The following is a 24898-nucleotide window of genomic DNA, read 5'->3' as shown; positions in this document are numbered from 1 at the left end:
TGAAGGAGTTGGAAAACAGAAAACTGATTATAATGTAATAGCACAAGGGGGCCATGTTGCATCTCCAGCAAGCAGCAGAACTCAGCAGCTTTGGCCAAAAATGTGGCTCTGGCTTTAGAGTCAAGAATGGAAGGGACTACTAGGACAGTTGATGTTGGTTGGAAGGAGCTAAGAAATTAGCAGTGATTTAAAAAAAAAAAAAAAGAGCAGCATCACTGAGGTGAAATTTTCTGGGAAATGTTTTCTGAGAACACACACACACAAAAAAAAACTGTGTTCCAGAGATAGCCAAGATTGTACCTCATGCTATAGCTGGACTTGGTCATGTGTAAGAGTCACCCCAGGTGGTACTGGTTTTGAAGGCATGAAAGAGTCATGGAGAACAGCTGAGGTTTGGCATGGGAAGGCCATTGGTGAAAGTGCAGTCTTAGATGCAGTTGATGGCCCAGAACTGAAGGGGTCAAGCAAAGGAGTTGAGGCTTGGCACCCTGAAGAGAGCCTATGGGAGGTTATTGGTGAAGCCTAGTTACAGTGGAAGATCCCAGTGTACTGGAGATGCCAGTACCATAGGATGACCACCAAGAACAGCAGCAGCAGTGAAGTGGAGTCAACCAGAGCCTAGAATGCTACAAAGGACAGAGCTGGAGATGTGACTCAAGCCCTTTGGAGGAGCCCAGAAAAAAAGAGCATGTGTGGGTCCCAGATATTGGAACAAGAAGCTATAAAGTTGAAGTTGTGTTGAATACCCCAAGATGTTAGAGATGTCAGAGCTGTGGGCTATCTGCTGAGGAAAGCTGCTAACGGAGTGGAGCCAACCCAAAAGAAGTTGTTGCAGTCAACAAAGATGAAGGGAGTTGTAGATCTGAAGAGTGCTTTGACAGCAGGCATGAAGGTGCAGAGTTTGGAATTTGCCCAGGTGGTTTTTTTGGACTAGCTTTGATCCAGTATTTCCTCACTATATGACATTTTGGAATGGTACTATATATCCTGTAATGTTGGAGGTATGTGATCTGCTTTTTGATTCTGATTTTATAGGGGATTCCAGTTAAGAAATTGCATGAATCTCAGAAGAGACTTTGAACTTTGGACTGTTAACATTGCTGAGACTGCTATAGACAGTGGGAATTTTGAAGCTGGACTAAATGTATTTTGAGTTATGCTATGACTGTGTATGGCTCCATAGACCCATGTATTTGAAGAAGCCTATGGGGACCAGGAAGTGGAATGTGGTGGTTTGAATATACTTGGCCCAGGGAGTGGCACTATTAGGTGTGGCCTGTTGGAGGAAGTGTGTCACTGTTGGGGTGGGCTTTGAGACCCTCCTCCTAGCTGCCTGAAAGCCAGTCTTCTCCTGGTTGCCTTCAAAACAAGATGTAAAACTCTCAGCTCCTCCAGTGCCACGCCTGCCTGGATGCTGCCTTGCTTCCTGCCATGATGCTAAAGGACTGACCCTCAGCCAGCCCCAGTTAAATGTTGTTCTTTATAAGAGTTGTCTCAGTTATGGTGTCCCTTCGCAGCAATGGAAACCCTAACTAAGACAGGTACTGAACTGCCGTGAATATAACCCAGGAATTTCTGCTGGACTTTAGAAATATATGCTTCGGGGAAGGAGATGCCCTGAATATGAAGTACATCTTCCAGCTCTTCCTTACCTGCACATGCGTGGGATGTGATGACGTTCAAAGACTTGATTCCTCTGATTATATGTTTCACAATTTTAAAAAAGTGGACACAGCACCTCAAAGCATGTGCTTTTGAAAAAATACATGCTACAGGCTCATGTTTCTCCTACTTGCTGTCCAGGCAGGGTTTCCCTGGAGAGTAGGGATGGTACTAGTGTAGATGGTACTGGGCCTCATCACAGAAAGAGTGGGAAGTATATCCACAGCATGTTCCATCTGGATTCTAGAACTTTCCTAGGTATCCTGACCAGGATAAGGGTATGAGCCTTCAATCAGGTGGACAGCTGTGGATCCTGAGAAAAAGCAAGGACGCCACCGGCTATTTGAGTTCTCTTTCAGGCAGGCAACGGGGCTGGATCCCTCCCTCAGGCCATCTTCGATGTCTTAACTGAATACCGAGGCCTGTCCTGGAGGTGAGTGAGCTCAGAAGCCCCTGAGCCTTCTGGAAACAGTAGCTCAGTGGCAGATGGGCCATCTAGTTCATTCTATAACAAACTCCTAAATTCAATTTATTTGTCCCCCCCCCCCAAAAAAAAGACTATAATACCTGTATCAGGAGCTAGTGTCTCCTGGACAGGAGTTGGGAGGAGGGGGAGTACACAATTGTTTTGGACCTAGAAGAAATCAGGGGGATCTCCCTTAGAATCATAGCCTTGTGTCAGGAGACGCTGACTCCCCTAAAGGCACTCTTTGAACAAGGGCTTTTCTAAGCACAGGGGGGGAAAAGACCCAGAGTAAGCTATTGACAGTAATGGAGAGGCCAAGTAGTCCTGTGGTGGCCCCAAAAGAATCCCTCTGGATTAGGAAATGTAATAAAAGAGACCAATTTAGTTCTCCCTGCTTCAACATCAGGGCAGGGCTCAAAGCTGCAAGTGCAGTAACAGCAGCAGCAACAGTCTAAGTTCTTCTGTCTGTTTGCTCCGGTGTCTGGGGAGGGAGGAGAGGAATTGCATTTCTGGAATGGATAAAGGGCGAGTCCACGGGGCTTTGATTCAGGAAGGAACTCTGTCTTGCTTGGCATTTTAAACTGTCATTTTCTTTCTTGCTTCTCACCAACAGTGTGGGCGGAAATGAGGACATCAAAACCGTGACCACCCTACCCAGTGAGTACCCTGGTGCTCTGGGCTGGGAGGCTAAGCCTGAGCCCCTTGCGCCTCCCGCTGGCAGCCGCTAGCCTCCCAAGGCAGCAGGATGCAGCTGTGAGCAGTAGGGGGCGCTGCTTCCTCCAGGCTGCAGTCCGAGCATAGCTCCTGAGCTAATTAAAACCTTAGAGGGTTTTATTTACTTTTTTGTGGGTTCCCCCCCCCAACAGGAAATCGTCTTTATCCAATAAATGAATTGAATGAGAAAAGAAAAGAAAAGAAAAGAAAAGAAAAGAAAAGAAAAGAAAAGAAAAGAAAAAAAAGAAAAGAAAAGAAAAGAAAAAAAAGAAAAGAAAAGAAAAGAGAGAGCTTAAACCAAATCTTAGGACAGATCATTTAAAAGTAATCCAATAAAGATGGCATTCTGGGCACCTCACTCACCGAGAGCACGGGATAGGGTGGAGGTGGGGCTAAGCATCTGTGCTCACAAGACCCTGCTGTGTACTATGTAAACCCGCAGCAATTGCACCTGTGAGAGATGACGCTACCTTGTTTGGGCTGTGCAAACATTGTCATACTTTGGACTCAATATTTTCCTTAATTGCTTCGCCAATACTCACTTGGGTGTTTTGTTTTTTTTTTTAAAGCCTGCCTATATTTTTTCTGAGGGGTCTGCCTTTGATCTTTTCGGTTATAGCTATTGCCGATGCTTCCCTCTATGTTATTCGATTCATTATCTTTAGTACTGTCAAGCCCATGTTTATTCCTAAAGTATACTTTCCTTTAATAAGGTGTTAGACAACATTTACAGAATATTCTTTGCTTCTTAGAAACCTTTAAGGATTTTACCTGGGAGGGACTTGATTGGATTTATTCGATTTTTTTCTGATATATAACCCTTTGGTACATTATCTTGAGCTAAGACACAATTTGAGTTTTAAGCCGGCAAGGTTAGGCAATAGGAATACTTAATATCCACACTGGCACACCTGACAGACCTCTGGTCTGTTATCTACTTTAGTTCTTAGAAAACTGTGTTGGATTTAAATAGGTACAGTTCTGGGTCACAAGTGCCCCTTGTTCCCTGTTGCCAGGCGATGACTGACTGCCCCTGTGAGTGATGAACTTGGCTTTGAGATGGCCCAGCAAGACGGCTGGACATCATATTGTTCAAGATCATTCACCAAAGTGCTTTACAATTGACAGTGACAGTGTCCCCCACTCAGGTAGACTCCCCTGATACACTTAGCGTAGCTGTTTGGCTCTCTTTCCTAGAGGAGGGAGGACCTGATCGTGGAGCTTCAGGATTCAGGGCACGACAGCTGTGTCAACAGATAAAATGTGCTGTGTCAGTGCAAGGTCAGGACAGAACTTATTCCCAATGCCTTGTTTTAATTGAACCCAGCACAGAATATGTGGAAGACAGACCTCTGCACTGATCAGCAAGTCTCCAGGGCGAGGCGTGCCACCCCAAAGACAGACATGCAAATTGATCACCAACAAGTGTGAATGAAAAAGTCTGCAACGTGGAAGAAAATCAGCGAGGAAATTGAGATTGGGGATGCGAACAGAAATGTTAGAAATGAAAACATTCAGAAAACACAAATAATCTAATGAAAGCATTGCCAATAGCTATAGCCAAATAGAGAAAGCATTGGGAACAGAGGGCAAAGTTAATGAACTCTCTGATCAAATATCAATTAAAAAATAAACGAGTTTGATAATAAACAATGTCTAAGAATTCTGGGATATGATCAAGAGGCCAAGCCCAAAAATGGATAAGATAGAAGGAGATGAGATCAATTCTAAAGGAATACAGAATTACCCAGTTAAATTTATAGCACAAGATTTCTCAAATCTAGAGAAAAAAAAATCCAAACACAAGAGTCATGTGTTTGACACCCAAAATGGAACCACCCCTAAAGAACCTCTCTCAATGTGTTTATAAGTTAGTGTATCAGAAGTTAAAAGCAAACAATATTAATAGCTGTACAGCTGGGAAGCCTGACTTATTCACAAAGGCAACTACATCAGAATACCAGCAGATTTCATTAGCAATCATAAAAGCCAGGAGGGCATAAAATAATATATTTCAAGCCCCGAAGGTAATAACTGCCAATTACACCAGCAAAACCATCTTTAAAATTTGATTAAAAAATAACATTTTAAGAACAAAATGAAGAAACTAACTTTGATGAAGAAAAGCCCCGAAATGGGCAGCTTCACTAATGAATTCTACTGAGCCTTTCGAGAAGAGCTAACAGTTGTCCTAAAATCATTCCATAACATGGAGAGGGCAAGAACAACACCTGACGCATTCCACAGAGCAAGTATCAGCCTCATGCCAACCAACACTGCTGAACACGAGAGCAGAAGGAAAAAAGATCCATTTTCTTGGTGATTATAGATACCAAATTCTCAGTAAAATACTTGTAAATTAAATTCAAGAACACATTGTGACCATGTGCAAGTTAGTTTTTTTTTTTTCTTTCCAGAGACACAAGGATGCATTGCCATACACAAATTAGTATGGACAGAAATCACATGATCATCTCAGTAGATGCAGGAAAAGACTTCAGCAGTAAAATCCCAAAAGAAACAAGGGCCTGAATACCATAATAAATTATTATGCGCCATGCATATTGTTAACCTATGTGTCCTGACCCCTCTGGGGGTGTAATGGCCCATTCACAGGGGCCACCAAACGTGCCTACACCTGCGCGTTGTAAATTTACATTACAATTTATAATAGTAGCAAAGAACACTGTTACAAAGTAGCAACAAAAGAACATGAACTGCTTAAAGGGCCACAGCATTAGGAAGGTAGAGAGCCACTGGTTTGGGTCTCAGCCTGCTCAAGATTCTGTTCGCGCGCTGGGCAGTGGCCTCAGGGCTCTGCTCTGTCCTGCATACTCAGTGTTCAAAGGCACTTGACAGTTGGTAGTGTAAGCACTCACAAAGCTTAGGTAGGAGGATCACCAGTTGAAGATAGCCTGGGCTATATAGGTGTCCCTGTGGCAAAATAACAAAAGAAAGGGTTTGAGAAGATTGCTTTGGGTCCATTGGTAAACATGTCCCTTGCATTTCCAGACATCCTCCGGGAATTCAACCCTTCCTTGAAGGGCTTCTCTGTCGGCACTGGGAAAGAAACCTCTGCCGGAGCGTTCTTCAACCAGGCCGTAGCAGGAGCCAAATCTGAGTGAGCCTGGGTGTCCTGGAGGGGAGTGTGTGTTGGGGGAGGACAAAAGTGAGGGGGCCTGGGAAGGCTGGCAATAGCCGAGGCTGAGAGACTTGGCTGGGTAAGGAGTCTGGGTAAGAAAATGGAGTGGGCTCTCCTGGGAGCATCCTTTGCTGTCAAACACACAGACCTAGCCAGTGTACACTCAACCCTACCCTAGCAACTAGTCAAATTCCTCTGATGCCACACATACACTTGAAGCCGATCACCCAGTCTCCTCTGTAAACCTTATTATTCCCTTACAAAGCAGTGGCTGGAAGTGGCCTCATGGTGAGTCATGGTCTTTAGCTTGCTACTGCTGGTTTAATCTTATACCCCCTGCCTTCATCAGGGGGAAGGCATCTGGGGCTCTGTGGCCCATGTACTTCTGTGTCATAGGAAGAACACTGACAGGGGACAGGAGGCCCTTGGTGTCAGCCATCTTTCTTCTGTGGCCCTGGCAAACCTCTGAAGCCAAGAGGCAAGGCTGTTGTGAGCCTCTCTAGTGGAAATTGTGATGTTGACCCCATCTTAGATGTGAAAGCTCTGGTGAGCTGTACTCCTGCATAGCTTGAAGGTGGCCCCAGCACTAATTCACCAGGGCTGCAAGCTCTCCTGAGGAAATTTCTAGCTGTTCAGAGAGCATGCTCCATGGTGCTGACCTCTGATGGTCCCTAAAACTAGCAGGTCAACCCTCCTGGTCCTGTCGTTCCCCACCCCACCCCACCCTGCCCCACCTCTGCTTGCAGATTATTCACAGCCTCTACTGTTCCTTGGAGCCTTGTTTCCTAGCCCATGAACAAGTAATACCATATCCAGTTAAAGGGAACATGTTGTTGTTTGTTTGTTTTTAAAAAACTTTCTATTTTACCAAATTTTCTTCCATATTTAGCCCAGGCCACACTCCTCCACATGGCTCTAAAGTTCTTGTAGTTTGGTTTCTAGATTCCCTGATGTTTTCCCAGCTTTCAAGGCCATCCTGGAGCTATAAGCCACCCCTAATAAGCTTTCATATTCGTGCCCATAGGGAAGACAGATCATACCAAACCCAATGGGTTTTAGAATGAATTTGAAGGCTGCTTCTCCCTTTGGTGTGAGGATAGGGGTGGAAGTGGTTTGCCATTTTCAAGCTCAAGGTTGCTTTAATACTAACAGAATGTCTCTCTCCCGGGAAGGTACCAGTTGGTAGCAGCAAAAGTAAGGCAGTTCTGAGCATGGTTAGATCAGGGAGACACTATGTAAGAATGGACCCTCAGTAAACACGACTCAGGGCCTTCAATCTGTGACTGTCCTTGTTCCCCGGCTCTAGGGAAGGCATCCAGGTGGCAGAGAAAAGCAGGGGCAGGCTGATCGTTCCTATAGTGTACTTGAAACTGTAGCACAAAGCAGCTATATAGCTTCAACAGGTACAGCATCCAGACCTGGTCTTGCAGGCTTTATTGCAGGCCTGATCATAGCCCCTTCATACACACACAGCAGTGCCTGCATTGCAGAATACCTTCATGATTGTTAGTCTTGTGTCCTACAGAGTAGCTCTGTCGGGTGGACCGGGTAGAGGGTGGATTCCATGCTTTATCAGTGATTAAAAGCTAAGCCCTGAACCAAGGAACACACATTCTAAACCCTGATCCAAAGAAAGAGGGTTGCCCTGGCAACCTCCGGTCCACAGGTAAGAAGCAGGTTAAGTCACTGATTCAGGGCCACCCTCCCAGGTATCTGAGACTGGGTGTTCTAGCCAGGATTGGAGCAACTGGGATAGTAGATAGCTGTGATGAATGTGGTTGTGTGTTGTGTGTTGGGCATGGTGCCAGGGAACTTTGTGGATGGTGACAGTGACAATAGAAATGGTTCTAAGGATGCTTGCCTTGTGGTAGGCACTAAGGCCTTCACGTGACCCTCATGTGACTCTCTCAACTCCATGAAGAAGGCATGGCCACTGCTTTATTTTACAAAGAAAAGTCCTGGGTTTGTAAGGTAAAGGTCTCCTAGGTGGCCATGGGTAGACCTGGCATTCGAAGCCTTGTTATCTAGCAGAGCAGCAGCTCTTATCCAAGGGGCTGCTTAGGTCTCATTTGTACCCACAGTGACTTTCCATGAGCAGGTTAATCTTTATGTTACTGTCTTTGCTTTACAGCATAGATACTGAGCCAAGAACCTTGTTCACACTAAACAAGCACTCTACCATTGAACCTATCCCCAGCTCTACAGTCATCTTAAACTGATGTCACCTTCATGGGGGGGGGAGGGGAAGGTGGGCCATGACATCTGTCCACATGGGCATGAGTTGAATGAAACATGATGTAAAATAAATATGTAGCTACCTATTTGTGTTGACCAAGCCTGGCTTGGAGAAGAGAAACCAAAAATTTATCATTAGCTGTACTAACCCGAAAATGGGAGATTCAACCCCTCAAACGTACAGGCCTGCACCCCTCTCAAGCAATATGTCCTCCCCAGTGAAGCCTGGTCAGGGATGGAGTTGCATGTGGTGGGACTTCAGTGCTACCTCAACCTTTCTCTCCTAAGTCAATTGCTTCTCTCTCGGCTACATTGACATCCTAGGATTTGATTCTCATTCTTCTTCTTACTGTGTGTTCCCACAGTGGCTTAGTTGCCCAGGCCAACAAGCTGGTGAGCCTGATGAAGGCAGACAAGGTGAGTCTGGGAACCTCAAGAATCCCTAGATTAGCAGGATAAACCCATAGACACAGAGAAGTCAGCAGTCGGGTGAGAAGGCCAAAGGACTTAGGCCAGGTTTCTAGAAGAATCTGAGCCTCTGCACCTCTGTTCCTTTGCAGATAGAGTCCCCAATTCTCTGTACTAGCCAGCATACAGCGTAAACGAGTATGGCCAGTCTGGGGTTGTAGATGTAGAAGGAAGATACAACACAGTCCTATTCTCCAGGAGCTTATAAGAGGAAACAAACCAGAAGAAGCAAGACTATGAAAGAGTTGAGTCATATTTTATAAAGAGTTGTGCACAGAGCTGGGCAGTGATGGCACACGCCTGTTATCCCAGCACTCTGGGAGGCAGAGGCAGGCAGATTTCTGAGTTCGAGGCCAGCCTGGTCTACAGAGTGAGTTCCAGGACAGCCAGGGCTACACAGAGAAACCCTGTCTCAAAAAAAACCAAAGCCAAAAAGCCAAAAAGCCAAAAAGCCAAAAAGCCAAAAAAAAAAAAAAAAAAAAAAAGAGTTGTGCACAGAGTAGAAGTGGGGACAACAGGAACAGGACCCCTGATTGGGGATTCAGAAAGGAAACAGGTATTTGAGCTGGGTTCTAAAAAATGAGTGTGAGATCCTCTGTCAGATAAAAGGTCAAAGTGCAGGCTCAATGCAGGCTCAGTGCAGACCTGGTTGGAGAGACGGCATCCAGTGGATAAAATAACAAAAGTAGGGGCGTCATGCCTGGTTATTTTCATGTGATGCGATGCACCACCACCACTCCAAAATTCATTATTAGGAACATTTCAGAATATGTCTGTGCCTGATGTCAGGCTTTCCTGATCAGACCCCACCCACACTCCCCACTTGTATGACTTTCACAATCATTTGGAAGCAGAGGCCAGAGAGATAATGTAAGAGGCTGTGACTACCACAGCCACCCTTGACCATGGTGTGTGGAATGTGTATGGCCACATCCTTCTATGCAACCCTATGACTTCAAACACTTCTTTAGATCTCTCTTGCAGGAGCGTCTAGAGATGGCAAACTCCTGGAACCTTTCATGTTGCTCTGACCTGTCAGTCCAGCTGGAATCTACCTTCCTTCTTTCCTTCCTTCCTTCCTTCTTTCCTTCCTTCCTTCCCCTCCCTCCTTTCTTCCCTCCCTCTGTCCTTCCTTCCTTTCTTTCTTTCTTTCTTTCTTTCTTTCTTTCTTTCTTTCTTTCTTTCTTTCTCTTTGGGTTTTTTTTTAAGACAGTGTTTCTCTGTATAGATCTGGATGTCCTGGAACTCCCTTTGCAGACCAAGCAAGCTTTGACCTCAGAGAATTAACTACCTCTGCATTGCTAGTGCTGGGGATAATGTTGTGCACCACTGTGCCCAGACCCAGCTGGGATTCTTCATAGGCATCTTTAGCTCATGGGTTAGGAAAGTTCCTTCTTAAGAAGGAAGATGGAAGATGGTCCTACTTCTGTAAAGGAATTTAGAACTCCAGATTCCTAGAAGATTCTAGAACAACCTTCTCTTCCCAGGGCCAGGACCTAATTCCCTATCTCCCATGCCAAGCTCAAAAGAGCTCCTCCTACCAGGGTGGTTGGAGACAGACCCGTGTCCTACTGTGCCAAAAACCAGTTTGAACTCTATGACATGTGGGGAACTGCCGCTAAGAGAGTTTGCTACCTGACCCTATTTATTTTCTATTTCTTTCAGACAATAAACTTTCAGGAAGACTGGAAGATAATCACTGTGTTTATAGGAGGCAATGATCTTTGTGCTTCCTGCCAAGATACGGTAAGTCACCCTCACCCTCAGAAAAGATTCCATAGTTAGCCACTGGGTCCTGGAACTGCATAGCTAGGGCAGGACTCTGTACATGGCTTGGCATGGGTCCAGCTGGGGATTCATTAACCTTAAGACCCAGAGGACGTTCACCTGGAAGATTGGTCCTAATGAAGTTCCCTACTGAGGGTGCCTGACCGTATCATTCTAGAAAACTAGATAACCTTGTGTTATCTGGGATGTCTTGCTTGTTTTCATAGCTAGTCGCAGGTTGGCGCCTTTCTGCAGTATTTGCTGGCCTTGCCAATTGCAACTTAGTGCTGTCTGCAGAGAAAGTGATTTCCCAGAAAGTGATTAGATAAGGTTCAGGTCTGCATCTCTTGGGGCTGATGGGAAACCCACAACGGAGTTCCTCTATGGCTGCCATGTGTATTCTTCCTGGATTCCTAAGTCCCTCTGAAGGAGACCCCTTAAACCAAACTGCCTGTGAGTCTCACCCCCACACCTGTGCCATATGCTGTGCTCAGAGGTGAGCAGTGGCAAATGAGACACAAGATCTGTCCTTGGGGGTTTCCTTAGCCAGGGGCCAGAAACAAGCAACTCTTCATCGAACAGGAGGGATCCCACCATTGGGTTCTGATGATACATAAATAACTCCATAATCAAAGTAGCCATGGCATGTGGAGAGCCAGGGGGCTCTCAGCACATAATGCAGGAGACCTGCCATCTGGGCATGTGTTGGGCAGGGAGTGTCTTGGTTAGGGTTTTACTGCTGTGAGCAGACACTGTGACCAAGGCTATTCTTACAAGAATATTTAATTGGAGCTGGCTTACAGGTTCAGAGATTCAGCCCATTATCATCAAGCATGGCAGCTTGCAGGCACTTGTGGTGCAGGTGGAGCTAAGAGTTCTACCTCTCTTACCTAAAGCTCGGAGAAGACTGGCTTCTGGGCAGCTAAGATTAAGGGTCTTAAAGGCCACGCCCACAGTGACACACCTACTTCAACAAGGCCACACCTATTCCAGCAAGGCCACACCTCCTAACAGTGCCTCTCCCTGGGCCAAAAATATTCAAACTACTACAGGGAGTGAGGGACTAACAGAATAAGGCAGAGGGAAGAGAGTGCATGCCCAGAGGATGACCTGTCCCCATACCCTTATAATACATTTTCCTGAACCGTGATGGTCCCCCTGCCAGCTTCCTGAGGGGTGCAGCTTTAACCCGTTGTAAGGCAGGATTCTTGGATGTGCTTCATCCAGAGAAGGGGTTCCACTGATTTTTTTTCCAATGCTCTGAAAATGGGGCTGGAGATGAAGGCCTAGTCAAGCATGAAGACCTGAAGATAAATTTCCTATCACCCATTGAAGAAGCCACCTGTGTATGTGCCCACCTGTAACCCAGTGTGCTTATGTGTCTCTGTGTGTGTGTGTGTGTGCACCTGCAACCCAGTGTGCTTATGTGTCTGTGTATGTGTGTGTGTATGCACCTGTAACCCAGTGTGCTTATGTATCTGTCTGTGTGTGTGTGTGTATGCACCTGTAACCCAGTGTGCTTATGTATCTGTGTGTGTGTGTGTGTGTGTATGCACCTGTAACCCAGTGTGCTTATGTGTCTGTGTGTGTGTGTGTGTGTGTGTGTATGTACCTGTAACCCAGTATGCTTATGTATCTGTCTGTGTGTGTGTGTGTGTATGCACCTGTAACCCAGTGTGCTTATGTGTCTGTGTGTGTGTATGTGTGTGTGTATGCACCTGTAACCCAGTGTGCTTATGTGTCTCTGTGTGTGTGTGTGTGTGTGTGCACCTGCAACCCAGTGTGCTTATGTGTCTGTGTATGTGTGTGTGTGTATGCACCTGTAACCCAGTGTGCTTATGTGTCTGTATGTGTGTATGTGTGTGTGTGTATGCACCTGTAACCCAGTGTGCTTGTGTGTCTCTGTGTGTGTATGTGTGTGTGTATGTACCTGTAACCCAGTGTGCTTACGTATCTGTCTGTGTGTGTGTGTGTATGCACCTGTAACCCAGTGTGCTTATGTGTCTCTGTGTGTGTATGTGTGTGTGTATGTACCTGTAACCCAGTGTGCTTATGTATCTGTCTGTGTGTGTGTGTGTATGTGTGTGTGTATGCACCTGTAACCCAGTGTGCTTATGTGTCTGTGTGTGTGTATGTGTGTGTGTATGCACCTGTAACCCAGTGTGCTTATGTGTCTGTGTGTGTGTATGTGTGTGTGTATGCACCTGTAACCCAGTGTGTTTATGTGTCTGTGCACACCTATAACCCAGTGTGCTTGTGTGGGTGTGGGGGTGTGTACCTGTAACCTAGTGTGCTGTGCCCCTGAATACCTGTAACCCAGCATGCTTGTGTGAGCACACACCTGTAACCCCAGTGCTTGGGAGAGACAAAAGTACCCTGGGGCTTGGTAGCCAATACAGTCTAGCTGAACAGATAAACCTCCAAATTCAGTAGAAGACTCTGCCTCCAAAAATGAGGAGGAAAGCCACTGAGGAAGATATCTGAAGTGAATTCTGGATTCCATACACATATACATGATGTCACCTGTATACATCTATTCCCTCCCTCCCCCCTTCCTTCCTCCCTTCCTCTCCTCTCCTCTTCTCTCTTCTCCCCCCACCCCGACTCTGTCTGTCTGTCTGTCTGTCTGTCTGTCTCTCTCTCTCTCTCTCTCTCTCTCTCACACACACACACACACACACACATACACACACATACACACACACAGTGTTCTAAAACCACAGATTTAAAAAAATCAAAGTTTATTTCTATTGGAGGCTCTGTAAACTCCCTCATAGCCCCCTGCATCCTTGAGGCACTTAGAAGTGACTGGTGCAAGCGAGACTCAGAAGAGGGCAGGTAGTAGAACCAGAGACTATTTCCAATGCAGATCTTGAGGTCATCTGCTTCAGTCGCCCCATCTCAGAGGAACTATACAGGATAGCTAAGGCTCAACCTCTAGTCAATACAAAATCAATTCAGAGTTTTCCCTGGCTCTAGGCAAAAGGAAAGACCCTTTCCTGAGGGTCACGATGAGTGCAGGCATTGTAGCTAGGGCCCCCAAAGATTAACCCTCTGTTTCAGTATTGCCAACTCTGATTAAAATACAGAGGAGAAGCCAGGCTAGGATGCAAGCCTGCTTATAGGGCGGAGATGGGGTGATGTGCGACTCATGAGATTCTTCCTCTGTCTGCAGGCTAGGTTTTCTCCCCAAAATTTCGTAGACAACATCAAGAACGCCCTGGACATCCTTCATGCAGAGGTATGAAGTCAGACCACACAAGCCTGAGTTGCTCCATCCGAGCTGTCATCTGTGACCTCAGAGGCTACTTAGCAGAAGCCTGCATACATGCTCTAGCATCCTAGGAGAGCAGAAATAAAAGAGAAAGGAAGTGGGTGGGGCCAGGAGGAAGTCACAAGCTCTGAGCTCCAGCCCCCAGGTGAGAAGTGAGACGCCGATACCATCTTACCATGTCATCTTGGTGACTGATTCTGTTTCTGCAGGTTCCCCGGGCCTTCGTGAACATGGTAAAGGTGCTTGAGATCATCCCCTTGAGAGAACTGTACACGGACAGTACGGTCAGCTGCCCACGGTTCATCCTCAGGTCTGCTGGCAACTTCACCCATGTCCCTGAAAGGACTGTGGACCTTGGCAGACTCTTTTAGGAACCCCCAGGGTAGAGTATAAGGATGGTTAGAACTACCCCATATTTTAACCTGAAAAGGTCTCCCCAGGGCACAGACATCTCAGGTTATCTTCTATAAACATCAGCATAGACCTCAGCAATCTCTCTGAAAGAGCACATAGAGAATCTCTGCCTGTTGCCACGCCAGCCACACGACCCTCTCATCAGGGAAGAGAGAGAAGGTATTAGGAATAGGATCACTCAGCCCACAGCATCCAGAGCATAGTGACCACCTCCCAGAGGCTGGTCCCCAGGACAGACAGTGTTTCTGACTGGCATGTGTGTGCTCCAGGTGGGACATACACAAACCCAGGGCTCCTGTTACTCTGTATAAGAGAAAGACATGAGATCAGAATTGGCAAAATCCAGGGGTCCCCAGAAGGGTGCTCCCAGGAGGCTGGCATCAACTCTGAGCCTCCAGAACCAACCAAAGATGGAGTTCCCCTCTAGCACCAGACAAGTCTATGACCTTTGGAAGGAGGATGCTCTTTTAACTGGTCACGGTGGCTGTGAAAACCTTCCTCCCCTGCTCTAGCCCTCCCCCATGCTCTTGGGCACACCACGTTGTCATTAGTCATCTCAGTGTGGTGAGTATCCTCAGCCTGTGAACACTGAGTCACTGCCAGTACAGCACAGGGGCTGAGGGGCTGAGGGGCTGTTTGCAGATGGATTGAATGAATAATTCACTGGGGCCAGCCTTGTTCTTGGAAATTAAGGAGGGATAGTGACTGATCCCTGGAGAACTATGCCGAATCTTCCCTAGGGGAGTAGGGCAGACCGCACAGGTTCCCTGGAGAAGGCGCAGAATACAGTGAGCAGACACAGGCCGCCTGCCAGGGCTGGTGTCAGGCATGCTATTTTCAATGCTGACTCATCTACTGGATCCCACTTTCTCCAGTCACTGGGACACGTGGGGGGCTCAGTGTATTCATTCCACTTCAGAATAGATCCCCGCAAAAGCCTCCTGCTACTGGTCACTGAGAGATTTGAAGGCCACTAAGAGAAGTCTCTTTCCAAGTGCATTTGAAGAAGAGAGTGTCCTGTTGATAAGAGCTTCCTTGTCTCGAGACTGCCCTCTCTGCCTCTCTGTGGCCAAACTTCCTCTACGATATTCCATGTACAGAGAGTATCATGGGCTATTATCACCTTATCCCCTGGGGCAGAAGTCCAGATTTGCCAGATCTGGACAAACCAAAGTGGAGTTGCAGACTGACTGACAGAGTCGTTAAATTCACTGAGTAAGAGTTCAAGTCCTGCTCCCACCAGCGTCAATATGGAGGTGTGACCTTGAGGAAGTTACTTAACCACTGAAATGCGGTCATCTCCTCTCCCTGATGTCCTTGGTAAACTCAGGACCTTGCCTGTGCTAGGGAAGTCTGCTACCGAACTAGATGCCTGGTCTCTTTGGCTTATGTCTTTTTTTTTTTTAAGGGAGGGTCTTGTGTATCCCAGACTGGCTATAAACTTGTCCTAAAGCTGAGAATGACCTATGCCTATGCTTCTGAGCCTCCTGCCTCTATCCACCGGAGACCTGGGATTACAGGCAGACACCACCACACCCAGTTTTTTAAGATTGGGGATAGAACCCAAGGTTTTATGCATGCTAGACAGGCAGTCCCCAAACATCTTTATTTTTTATGTTGAGATGGTATCTTGCTCAGATGTCCAGACTAGCTTCAAACTCATGATCCTTTTCCTTAGTTGCCAACATTACTAGGATGACAGAGTGAGCTATGTTCAGATCGCTCACCTGTAAAAGGAGGACAGTAAGAACTTCTGGGATGACTAAGAGACTTAAACATATTAATACATGGCGCTTGGCACCGTTAGCATGTAATGTGTACTCGCCATTACTGCTGTTGTTATCATCAAAGAGGAGGGTGTGTCTCCCTGCATATCTTCATACAACCTTTGAGTGACTCAGCTCCATAAAAATCACTCCTACAGACATCAGGAGGAAGGCCTGGTTTCCAAGAGCAAATTCAGGCCACGGATGTTTCTCCCCCCTGTGGAGCCCTTTGATCCAGACTCAGATTCCTGACCCCTCCCTTTTTATTTCTTTTTATTTATTCATTTTATATATATGAGCGCTCTGTCTGCATGTATGCCTACATACAGTATAGATGGTTGTGAGCTGGGGATTGAACTCAGGACCTCTTAAAGAGCAAACAATGCTCTTAACTGCTGAGCCATCTCTCCAGCCCCCAATACCCTGCAACTATTGCTCATTTAGGATGATGACCTCGGGCTAGGGGCTCTTTGGTTTTGTTGGCAGGCAACTGTGTCCTTGTGTCCTGACCGCTGATGATAACTCAGCAGAACTCGCCAGCATTATTGAAAGGAACAGGCAGTACCAGGTAAGCCCGGAGAGGTTTTGCCAGTGTGCAGGACTCTCAGAGGTCTGTGTGCCCCAGGTAGAGTCAGCTGATGCTAAGTGTCTTGTCCTTGGCTGAGGGGGTGGTGACTACCAAGGACTGTGCCAGTGGAAACACATTCAAGGATGACAGGGGACGGAGAGCAGCTTCTTTGAATGAAGCTTCAGTGTGAGATCACAGAACACACTTCACGAACTCCATCTTCCCCGATCTCCTCCTCCCTTAGGAAGGAACCCGAGTGTTGGTTAAAAGTAGGTAGTAAGACTTAAGACCGGTGTCACTGTTTTCCTAACTATTCCAACCCCTGTCTCCATCTCCTCCTGCAGAAAGAAACTGAAAAACTGATTGAGAGCGGACGCTATGACACCAAGAATGATTTCACTGTGGTTCTCCAGCCCTTCTTTGAAAATATGACCATGCCACGGACCCCGGTAAAGAAATGGTGCATTGAGGATGGGGGTGGGGCAGAGGGTGAGCAGTAAGTTTTCTGACATCTGTACCTGCCCTTCCCTTTCTGCCTGGTGACTAGGACGGCAAGCCCGACACATCTTTCTTTGCCCCTGACTGTTTCCACTTTCATGCCAAGACTCACGGCCGCTCAGCCGTTGCCCTCTGGAAGAACATGGTAAGAGCTATAGGGTGAGACTCCTCCCTCCTGGTCCGGCTGCCTCCATCTGCCTTTCTCCCTGTGCCCCCGCATGACAACCCACTTGGTCTGCCTATTGCTCATTCCGTCTTCCTGATGTTTTTGTTTAGCTGGAACGTGTGGGCCACAAGACAAGATATCAGAATTTTGAAATCAAGGCCCCTATCATGTGTCCGAACCAGGTAGAATGGGCTCTCCTGACAACACCCTCTGAGTATCGCATCTCCTCTGCCCGGTCAGCCCAGGCCTTCATCTCAGCTCCTCTCTGCCCACCCACCAACCCCATCCATATCCCAGACTGACAATCCAAATCACCCTCATTGGTTAAATAGAGAAATGGTTGACCCACAGTGACTTGAACCCTCTAGTGTTTTCCTCATCTCTGAATGGTAAGGACGGCAACACAAGTCTAGACAGGCTTTCCCTCTTTGGGGCAGGCAGGAGTGATTGGTGGCTCTTATGAAAAGGATAGGAGGTTTTTCTAAGGTGAATGAGACAGAGGGATTACCTATCTCTATATAGCCCTTGGCCCATGACCAGCTGGGAAAAGCCAGAGACCAAAAATCAGAGTGATGCATGCTGGGATGGAAAGTGGAGGCAGGAGCTAGGAAAACAGATGGTTAAACAGACAGGATGGTAAGGCCGGAGCTATGAAAACAGATCTTCACCATCCACAGAGTAGGACTTCAACTCCACTCACAAAATGTCAGATTCTTAAGAGTTTTGTAGCTGCGGCCTCGCAACCCTATGAATTCCTTTGGGTCCCCAAAAGGATCCCAGGATGGACCAGGGCTTATATGGGGAAGAAGTTCACGGTTGAGGAGGGGTCTGCTCTTTCTTGCTTAAGCAAAAAGGAACTCAGGCTGCTCTAGGGCAAAGTAGGTGTCAGATAACAGGCCCCTGGGGGTGACAGGGTGCTGTTGGGAGGGGGTAGGGCGGAGAAACAAGGCCCTTAACCAAGAAAGAATATGCACCCAGCCCTGGGAGCTACTTACGGGTTAAATCTGGGTTCTGGAACTTGGTTCAGGTTGCAGAGAAGACCCCGGTGCATCCTGGGTAGGAGCACATGGTGGTCAGCCTTTCTGGAAGGGTCTAAACTCCGACTGTGACCCTGAGGAGGCTGGGAAAGAGCATGTCTAGGCTGGTGTGACTCCTTTCTCGCTCCCTCTTCCCACAGGCCTCGCCATTTCTGAGCACCACCAAGAACAGCAACCTGGTATCTATCTATGGCTTCCCTTTGGTTCCCTGGGCAATGGGGTGGGCAGCTTCTGCTAATGGGAATGTGGGTAAGAATTCATGAAAGAAAGCAGAAGGTTCATTCCCTTTTCTAAAACCATCTCTTTACCCACGCCTTCTGTGCAGGAGAGCAGAATCAGCCTAACCTTACACAGCTGAAGGAGAAGGCAGAGGGTGGGGTAGGTCATTTGTTATGGACCTGAGTCTTGCCTTGGGTGAAAGAGAGGCCAGAATTATAACATCTTCGCTTGGCTGTTATTCAGTGTCCCTGGAGACCCCTCCCCAGGAATAGGACCCAGGGCTCTGCTGAGTAAGCCGGATACCCACCCGGCTTTTCTGCTGCCCAGCTCCCACCCACTTAACCCTAACATTCTAGCATCGGCTCTTTGTATTTAGGGTTATGGAACCTGGATGTTTTGTGAGGAGAAAGCCCCCTCTGCCACACCACCAACCTCAGGTAAGCCCCTGTCTTAGTTAAGATTTCTTTAGCTGTGAAGACACACCATGACCATGGCAACTCTTAGGGAAACGTTTCACTGGGGCTGGCTTACAGTTCAGAGGTTTAGTCCTTTATCATCATGGCAGGAAACATGGCAGTGGGCAGGCAGACGTGGTGTTGGTAACAGAGCTGAGAGTTCTGCATCTGGATCAGCTGGCAACAAAAAGGGAATGCCACACTGGGCCTGGCTTGAGCTTCAGAGACCTCAAAGCCACCACACACACACACACATACATACACACACACAATGGCACACATCCTCCATAAGGCCATGCCTCCAAAGAGTGCCACTCCCTGTGGGCCTATAGGAGCCATTTCCTTTCATCCCCTGTGACCCACCAAGATCCATCACCCTTCCACAAAGGCTTGCATACATGTTACTGGGGAATCTGCTAAGGCTTCATGTGATAACCACTCAGCACAATTCTGATCAGTGCTTGCTTCCTATCCTGGGTGAGCTGTTTGTTCAACTTTAGCAGTATCGTGCCTGGTAAGCCCCCCAAGGCATCTGTGCCAGGAGCTGTTCCCCATCTTCCTGCTTTCAAGATCTGAGCAGGGGCACAGAGAAGACATGGAAGCGTGCCTGCCCATGGTTGGCCCAGTCCTGCAAGGTGGTGAAGGCTGGAGGTGAAATGGATGTGGAATATGTCCTCCTCCATTTCTGCCTGTGGAAGGGTCTAGAAAGTTCGCTGGGCTCTTCAAAAAAAGGACTTGAGATTAGGGAAGGGCGTGCCGTGACTGTGTCTTAGATTCGTGTGGAAATCTAAAACCCAGTGGCGGGCACTAGGCCTCCACGGACTTCTTCCTGCGTGACCAGCAGCACTAAAGCGGGACCCTGCCTCATCTTCTCCGTCCCTGCTCTGTGCCTTTTAACATTTCTAGTATGCTTCTCTGTCTTGTAGCCTGACATAAGCCTAAGAATTGTTTGTGTCTCTTGTAGGAAACTCTTCTATGAAACTTCTGCCAGTGCTGTTTGGGCTCCCTGGTTCTACATGGTCTAAACACACATGCAGTCTTGTCTCTGGTGCTAGCATGAAGCCAAAGCAGTAGACGGTGCCCTCAACCCTCTTCCCAGACTCAAACATGTCTGCTTCTCTTTCAGTGCATGCCCTGAGACCTGCAGACATCCAAGTTGTGGCAGCTCTGGGAGACTCTCTGACTGTAAGAACTTTTGAGCCCTGGGCGTGGGACTGGGCTGGGGTATGGTAGGGCCAGTTACAAGTCTGCCCTCCTAACTTCAAAGCCTGAGCCCCGCTCTTCTGTCATCTCTTACTCCTCTGCCCTAACTCTATCCATCCAAGAGAATGGCAACAATGTGATTTTTTTTTTACAACTGCTTTGTCAAGTAGGTGTGCAGGAAAAAGTATTTTCAGAAATGAACTGAATATTCTCAGTTGGCAGAATTTTTGAACACCCAACAGCACTTTTTGACATATGCAAAAATATGTCATTTTGACTCAAAATCCTCCTAATGCCTGTGTGGATGCTATTCTCCCTTCCTTTTGATCTGCCTAGATCCCTCTCTGTTTCCTCCAAATTGGCACAGATGAAGCACAGGTAGCTCTCCTGTGCTGGATAAGGCTCTGCGCCTCCCTTGTACCACTGGGCTAAGCTCCACCCCAGGGCTCTATCTCCTGCCAGTACATCCAGAGCTTTATAAATGCCTTCCTAGAGGTTGGTTCTAAGGGGAAAAAATAGAAATGAGGGATTTTATTGGAAATCTCTCCACCGCAGTGGCTGCAGCCTAACATTTTGGCCCATGACCATAAAGACCTGGGTGGTATGCACACTGGCAATATTGTCAATTTCACTCCCATTTGTAAAGCACTTGAGAGTCTTCCGGTCTTTACACCTGTGATCCCAGTCGGGCCCCAGGCCTCTCCTGTGGAAAGGCATGCTTGCCCTCAGGTCTGTCACTGGGCAGCCATAGCAAGGGTAGGCCAAGATGGGAAGGGGGGATCACAGCCTAGGCCCCTTGCTCCCATTCTCAGTGCTGTTCTTGCTGCCCTGATGCACTGGGGCCATAGCCCCCCACTTTCTCTCTGACTTGTTGGTTTTCCTGTGACATTTGATGTTCTCAAAGGCTGGCAATGGAATCGGCTCCCAAGAAGGTAACCTCAACGACGTCTCCACACAGTATCGAGGACTGTCCTTTAGGTAATGTTCACCTTTCACCTCCTCTTCCCGAGGGTTTCTTTGTTTTGTTACCTTTTTGGTTTGGGAAATTTGTTTTGTTGCCAGGGTCTCAGGGAATCTAGATTGACCTTGAACTCTCTATGTAAGGGAGGATGACTCGGAGTGTCTGACCTGCCTGTGCCTGTGTCTGACCCAGCTGCTGGGTTGCCAGTCTGCACTGGCTGGGTTTAACTCCTATAAATGCACAAATCCCAAGGAGCAAGGACCAGGTCTAGAAGAGGCTTCCAGAGGGAGAGCTATATATTTCTGCAAACTGTGAACACTGACTGAATAGAGAAGAGATTTTACTGTTAATAATCTTTTTTATTTTCTTAAATTATGCAGAAAAAGTAAACCAAGGTTCTTACCAAACTCCTGAGTCAGAAAATCCAACATGCCATGTCCCCGAAAAGCACCAAGTCCTTGAGTCTCCGCCTGTCCATTTGCATGTCTGTTTTCATATGTTGATGCTACTATGTCTGTTTGCATGTATGTATTCATGTTGCTGCACGTCACACCTCTGCCTGTATGTATATGTTCACATACTCACTTCCCCGGGGAGATGCCAGAGGCAGCTGCAGCCCATGGGCGACTCGAGCAGCTCCTGTGTGCCAGCAGAGTTGAGGGCTGAGGTGGCTGCCCTGGGGGAGGGGAGTGTGTTAGCTCAGCGCCCACCTGGCTCGTGCTCTTTAGAAATGAGAGCCTCCTGGGAGCCACAGGGTGGGAGAAAAGAGAGGAACCAGCCCTTGCCAACGAGGATGGAAGGCTGCTGGGGAGAAAATGGTACCCAGCCTGCTGTCAGACAGGGAAGGGCTGAGAAAGGCTACTCCAGAGAGGAAGTTCAGCCATCTTAGGGCATCAGGTGAGCAACTGAGTCTTAGTTGTGTTTCTTTCTTTCCTAATAAAGTTTGTGGTTTTGCATGCTTCCGAGTAATTAGTAAGTATTTAAGAATTTACCTGGGAGCTGTTAAGAGCACTGACTGCTCTTCTGGAGGTCATGAGTTCAATTCCCAGCAACCATGTGGAGGCTCACAACCATCATCCGTAATCAGATAATAATAATAATAATAATAATAATAATAATAATAATAATAATAATAATAAACCTATGGGCTGGAGTGAGCAGGGGCTGGAGCAAGAGGGAGAAGGGAAGGGGAAAAAAAAGAAAAGAAAAAAAAATGTACGTGGGAAAGCTAGACCGCAGCCTGCCACAAGGGGGCAGAGCATTAATGAGCAGTTGGTTGCACAGACAAGCACTTCCCACTTCCCTTTTCAGGGTGCATTCACTTCAAGGATACTCCCTAAGAAAGAGACAGGGAACAAGGTGGGGTGGACAGAGCTAAGGAAAGCCCTAGAGAGACCTGCTTGCCAAAGTAAGAGAGAGACAGGGTCAGCATGGCTTGTAGCCACCCCGGGGAAGTTCCAGTGTGCCCTCAGTGTGAGGGCCCTCTCCTCCCAGAGAGAGGTAACTGCTTTTCAGCAGAGCCCCCACATGTCCACAGGTCTCAGCCGGGGCCAGTGGTCTCTTGTGGGCTGCCTGGGACAAAACAGAACCTCATTCACTCATGTTACTGAAGCTATGAGGGAAAAGGGGGGAGGGGAGCAGGACTTACTGCACCTCAGCTAAAGGAGGCAGTGGCATCGTCACCATGTGAAGGAAACCACACACACACACACACACACACACACACACACACACACGTCAGCTCCAAGAGCCCTTGGGGCAAAAGTGACCTGCTGCAGCCTCACAGGTAGCTGAGACAGTGGGGCTCCCAATCCAGACACAAAGTCAGCCTTCTAGTAGATTTCCTGCACAGCTATGTAAGTGTCCAGCTACTGTCTGATCTTTCCTGGGAATGAGATGCCTGAACTTTCTAGTTATAAGCCCAGCTACCCAGAGCCAATGACTGTTGCCATTTCAAGTAAAAACCCAGAACTTGTCTTAAATGTCCCAAACATCTTCCTCCAAGTGCACCTGTGTTGAAGAGAGGGTGTTAAGTGTTAAGTTGGAGTCTAAGGAAGAGTGGTAGTTAGGTAGGCAGTCAGGCATTTCTCCGAGTTCTTCCATGGGATGTTAGCTGTCCAAGAGGGGAATTCCTTTGTATTTGAGGTAACATTACCTACTATTCATGTGCAGGCCAGCATAGGAAAGGCTCTGAGAGATGCTGTGATGGAAACCTCTCTCTGTTTTATGTTTGATCCTCAGTTTCCCTTAATTCTAGACTCTTCTTTGTTTGGAGTATCTGTTGGGAAATGTCCCATGACATAGACTGACTAGAGAAAAACAATTTTCTGGAGCTCACTACACTGGAAATACCAATGATTCCAGGAAAATTAAGAACGTACTTTGGACCTTTTCCTCCAAGAAAACAATGGGAAAAATGGACCTCATATAGACAGGAGAGAAGGGCCCCAGGGTTCTTGGGGTATGGGTGGTTGTAAACAGGACCTGCAGAGGTTTGACTGGTTCCAGGGTCTATTGGCCTAAGACCCTGTGCCTGTAGATCTCTTCCCATTGTCAGCTAGCTTATCAATGAGTCGGTCAGAGAGCTTTCTTACAGTGGTTCTCAACCTTCCTAATGCTGTGACCCTTTAATATAGTCCCTTCATGCTGTGGTGTCCCACGACCATAAAATTATTTTCATGGCTACTTCATAACTGTAATTCTGCTACTCTTATGAATTATAGTGTAAATATCTGTTTTCCGATGGTCTCAGGGCCACCCTTGTGAAAGGGTCATTCAACCCTCTAAGAGGGGTCATGGCCCACAAGTTGATAACCACTGCTTTGTATGGCTTTTTCTTTGGTAGAAATACATTGGTTTGTTTGAGATTATTTCATGAACCAAATAAAATCGACTTACCCAAGGCAAAATGCATCTCCTTGTTTTTGTTCTGACTCTTCCAACACACATCACAGAACATCTCCTGTACCTTTCTGCACTCTGGATGACAACAGATGTTTGTGCTGACACTCTCCCAACATGTATCACTAAACATCTGTACCTATCTGCACACTGGGTGACAAGAGATGAGGAGAGTCTAGTCCTGAGCTCATGTGTCACATACTACATTCGATGAAGAGTCTAATGTAGACCAGATGTTTGACGTGACTGTTTCTTCTCATGCATGCGTAGTTCTGATCAAAATGGTGACATACACACTTTTGAACCTCTCTGGGTTTATTTGTGTAGGTATCTTTTATCCTCATGGACATACAGTTCTAAAATGGCACTGGGTACCGTGCTGGTCTTTTTCTACCACTTTGTTTTAAGTACCTTTAAGAAATGACCATGGGAGGAACATAGTATGTGTATGTGTTTGTGTGTTAGCTTGTTCATTGAGAGAAACATGCAGAAGGGACAGTATAGGGGTTTATAATTTCCTCCCGAGTCTAAATGCTCCAATTTGGTGACTTTGGTTGGGAGAAGAGAGGATTCCAAAGCAACACCTGCATGCCGAGCTAGAAAAGAATTGGTGACAATTGACAAGAAGCCAAGCCATTAGCCCAGGCCACACATCTGAGAGGCCACGGGGCGGGGACAGAACAGAGCGATGTGGCAGGCAGTGCTCCCCCAGCTCAAGCCCTTGACCACCCAGGTACAGAACATTGGCCTTCATTCCAAGCATTCCTTGACCAAAGAGAAGCTTTGATTCATCACATCTTTGAGAGGTCTCTTCCAGCAGGCTAGATGCTAACTGAGCCTTACTCCCCTGGGAGTAAAAGTAAAAGTAAGGGGAGCCAAACTCCCCTGGCCTGAAGTGACACACTGGGACTAAGCAAAGAGGCACAGAAGAAAAACAAACAGTAAATAACAAACATCTGAGCATCTAGATTTTTTTTTAAGA

The 24898-nt window shown here is 47.2% G+C and overlaps 1 protein-coding gene across 1 annotated transcript in view; it reads left to right on the top strand.

The window, feature by feature from the left end:
- The window catches only part of LOC127687568 (phospholipase B1, membrane-associated-like), an 81707-nt gene that overhangs the window by 52006 nt on the left and 4803 nt on the right, over positions 1–24898 (top strand). The window contains exons 16-30 of the mRNA XM_052186332.1: positions 2022–2095; positions 2742–2785; positions 5855–5963; positions 8585–8636; positions 10353–10433; positions 13630–13695; positions 13938–14038; positions 16395–16476; positions 16821–16925; positions 17024–17119; positions 17251–17322; positions 18318–18356; positions 18773–18833; positions 19978–20036; positions 20959–21032. Of these exons, the coding sequence (XP_052042292.1) occupies positions 2022–2095; positions 2742–2785; positions 5855–5963; positions 8585–8636; positions 10353–10433; positions 13630–13695; positions 13938–14038; positions 16395–16476; positions 16821–16925; positions 17024–17119; positions 17251–17322; positions 18318–18356; positions 18773–18833; positions 19978–20036; positions 20959–21032 (1115 nt within the window). The remainder of the gene's footprint in view (positions 1–2021; positions 2096–2741; positions 2786–5854; positions 5964–8584; positions 8637–10352; positions 10434–13629; positions 13696–13937; positions 14039–16394; positions 16477–16820; positions 16926–17023; positions 17120–17250; positions 17323–18317; positions 18357–18772; positions 18834–19977; positions 20037–20958; positions 21033–24898) is intronic.

Source organism: Apodemus sylvaticus, chromosome 6 (genome assembly GCF_947179515.1).
Source record: "Apodemus sylvaticus chromosome 6, mApoSyl1.1, whole genome shotgun sequence".
NCBI lineage: Eukaryota > Metazoa > Chordata > Mammalia > Rodentia > Muridae > Apodemus > Apodemus sylvaticus.
Note: the sequence above shows the minus strand (reverse complement) of the source record. Positions and strands in the feature narration are given on the sequence as shown.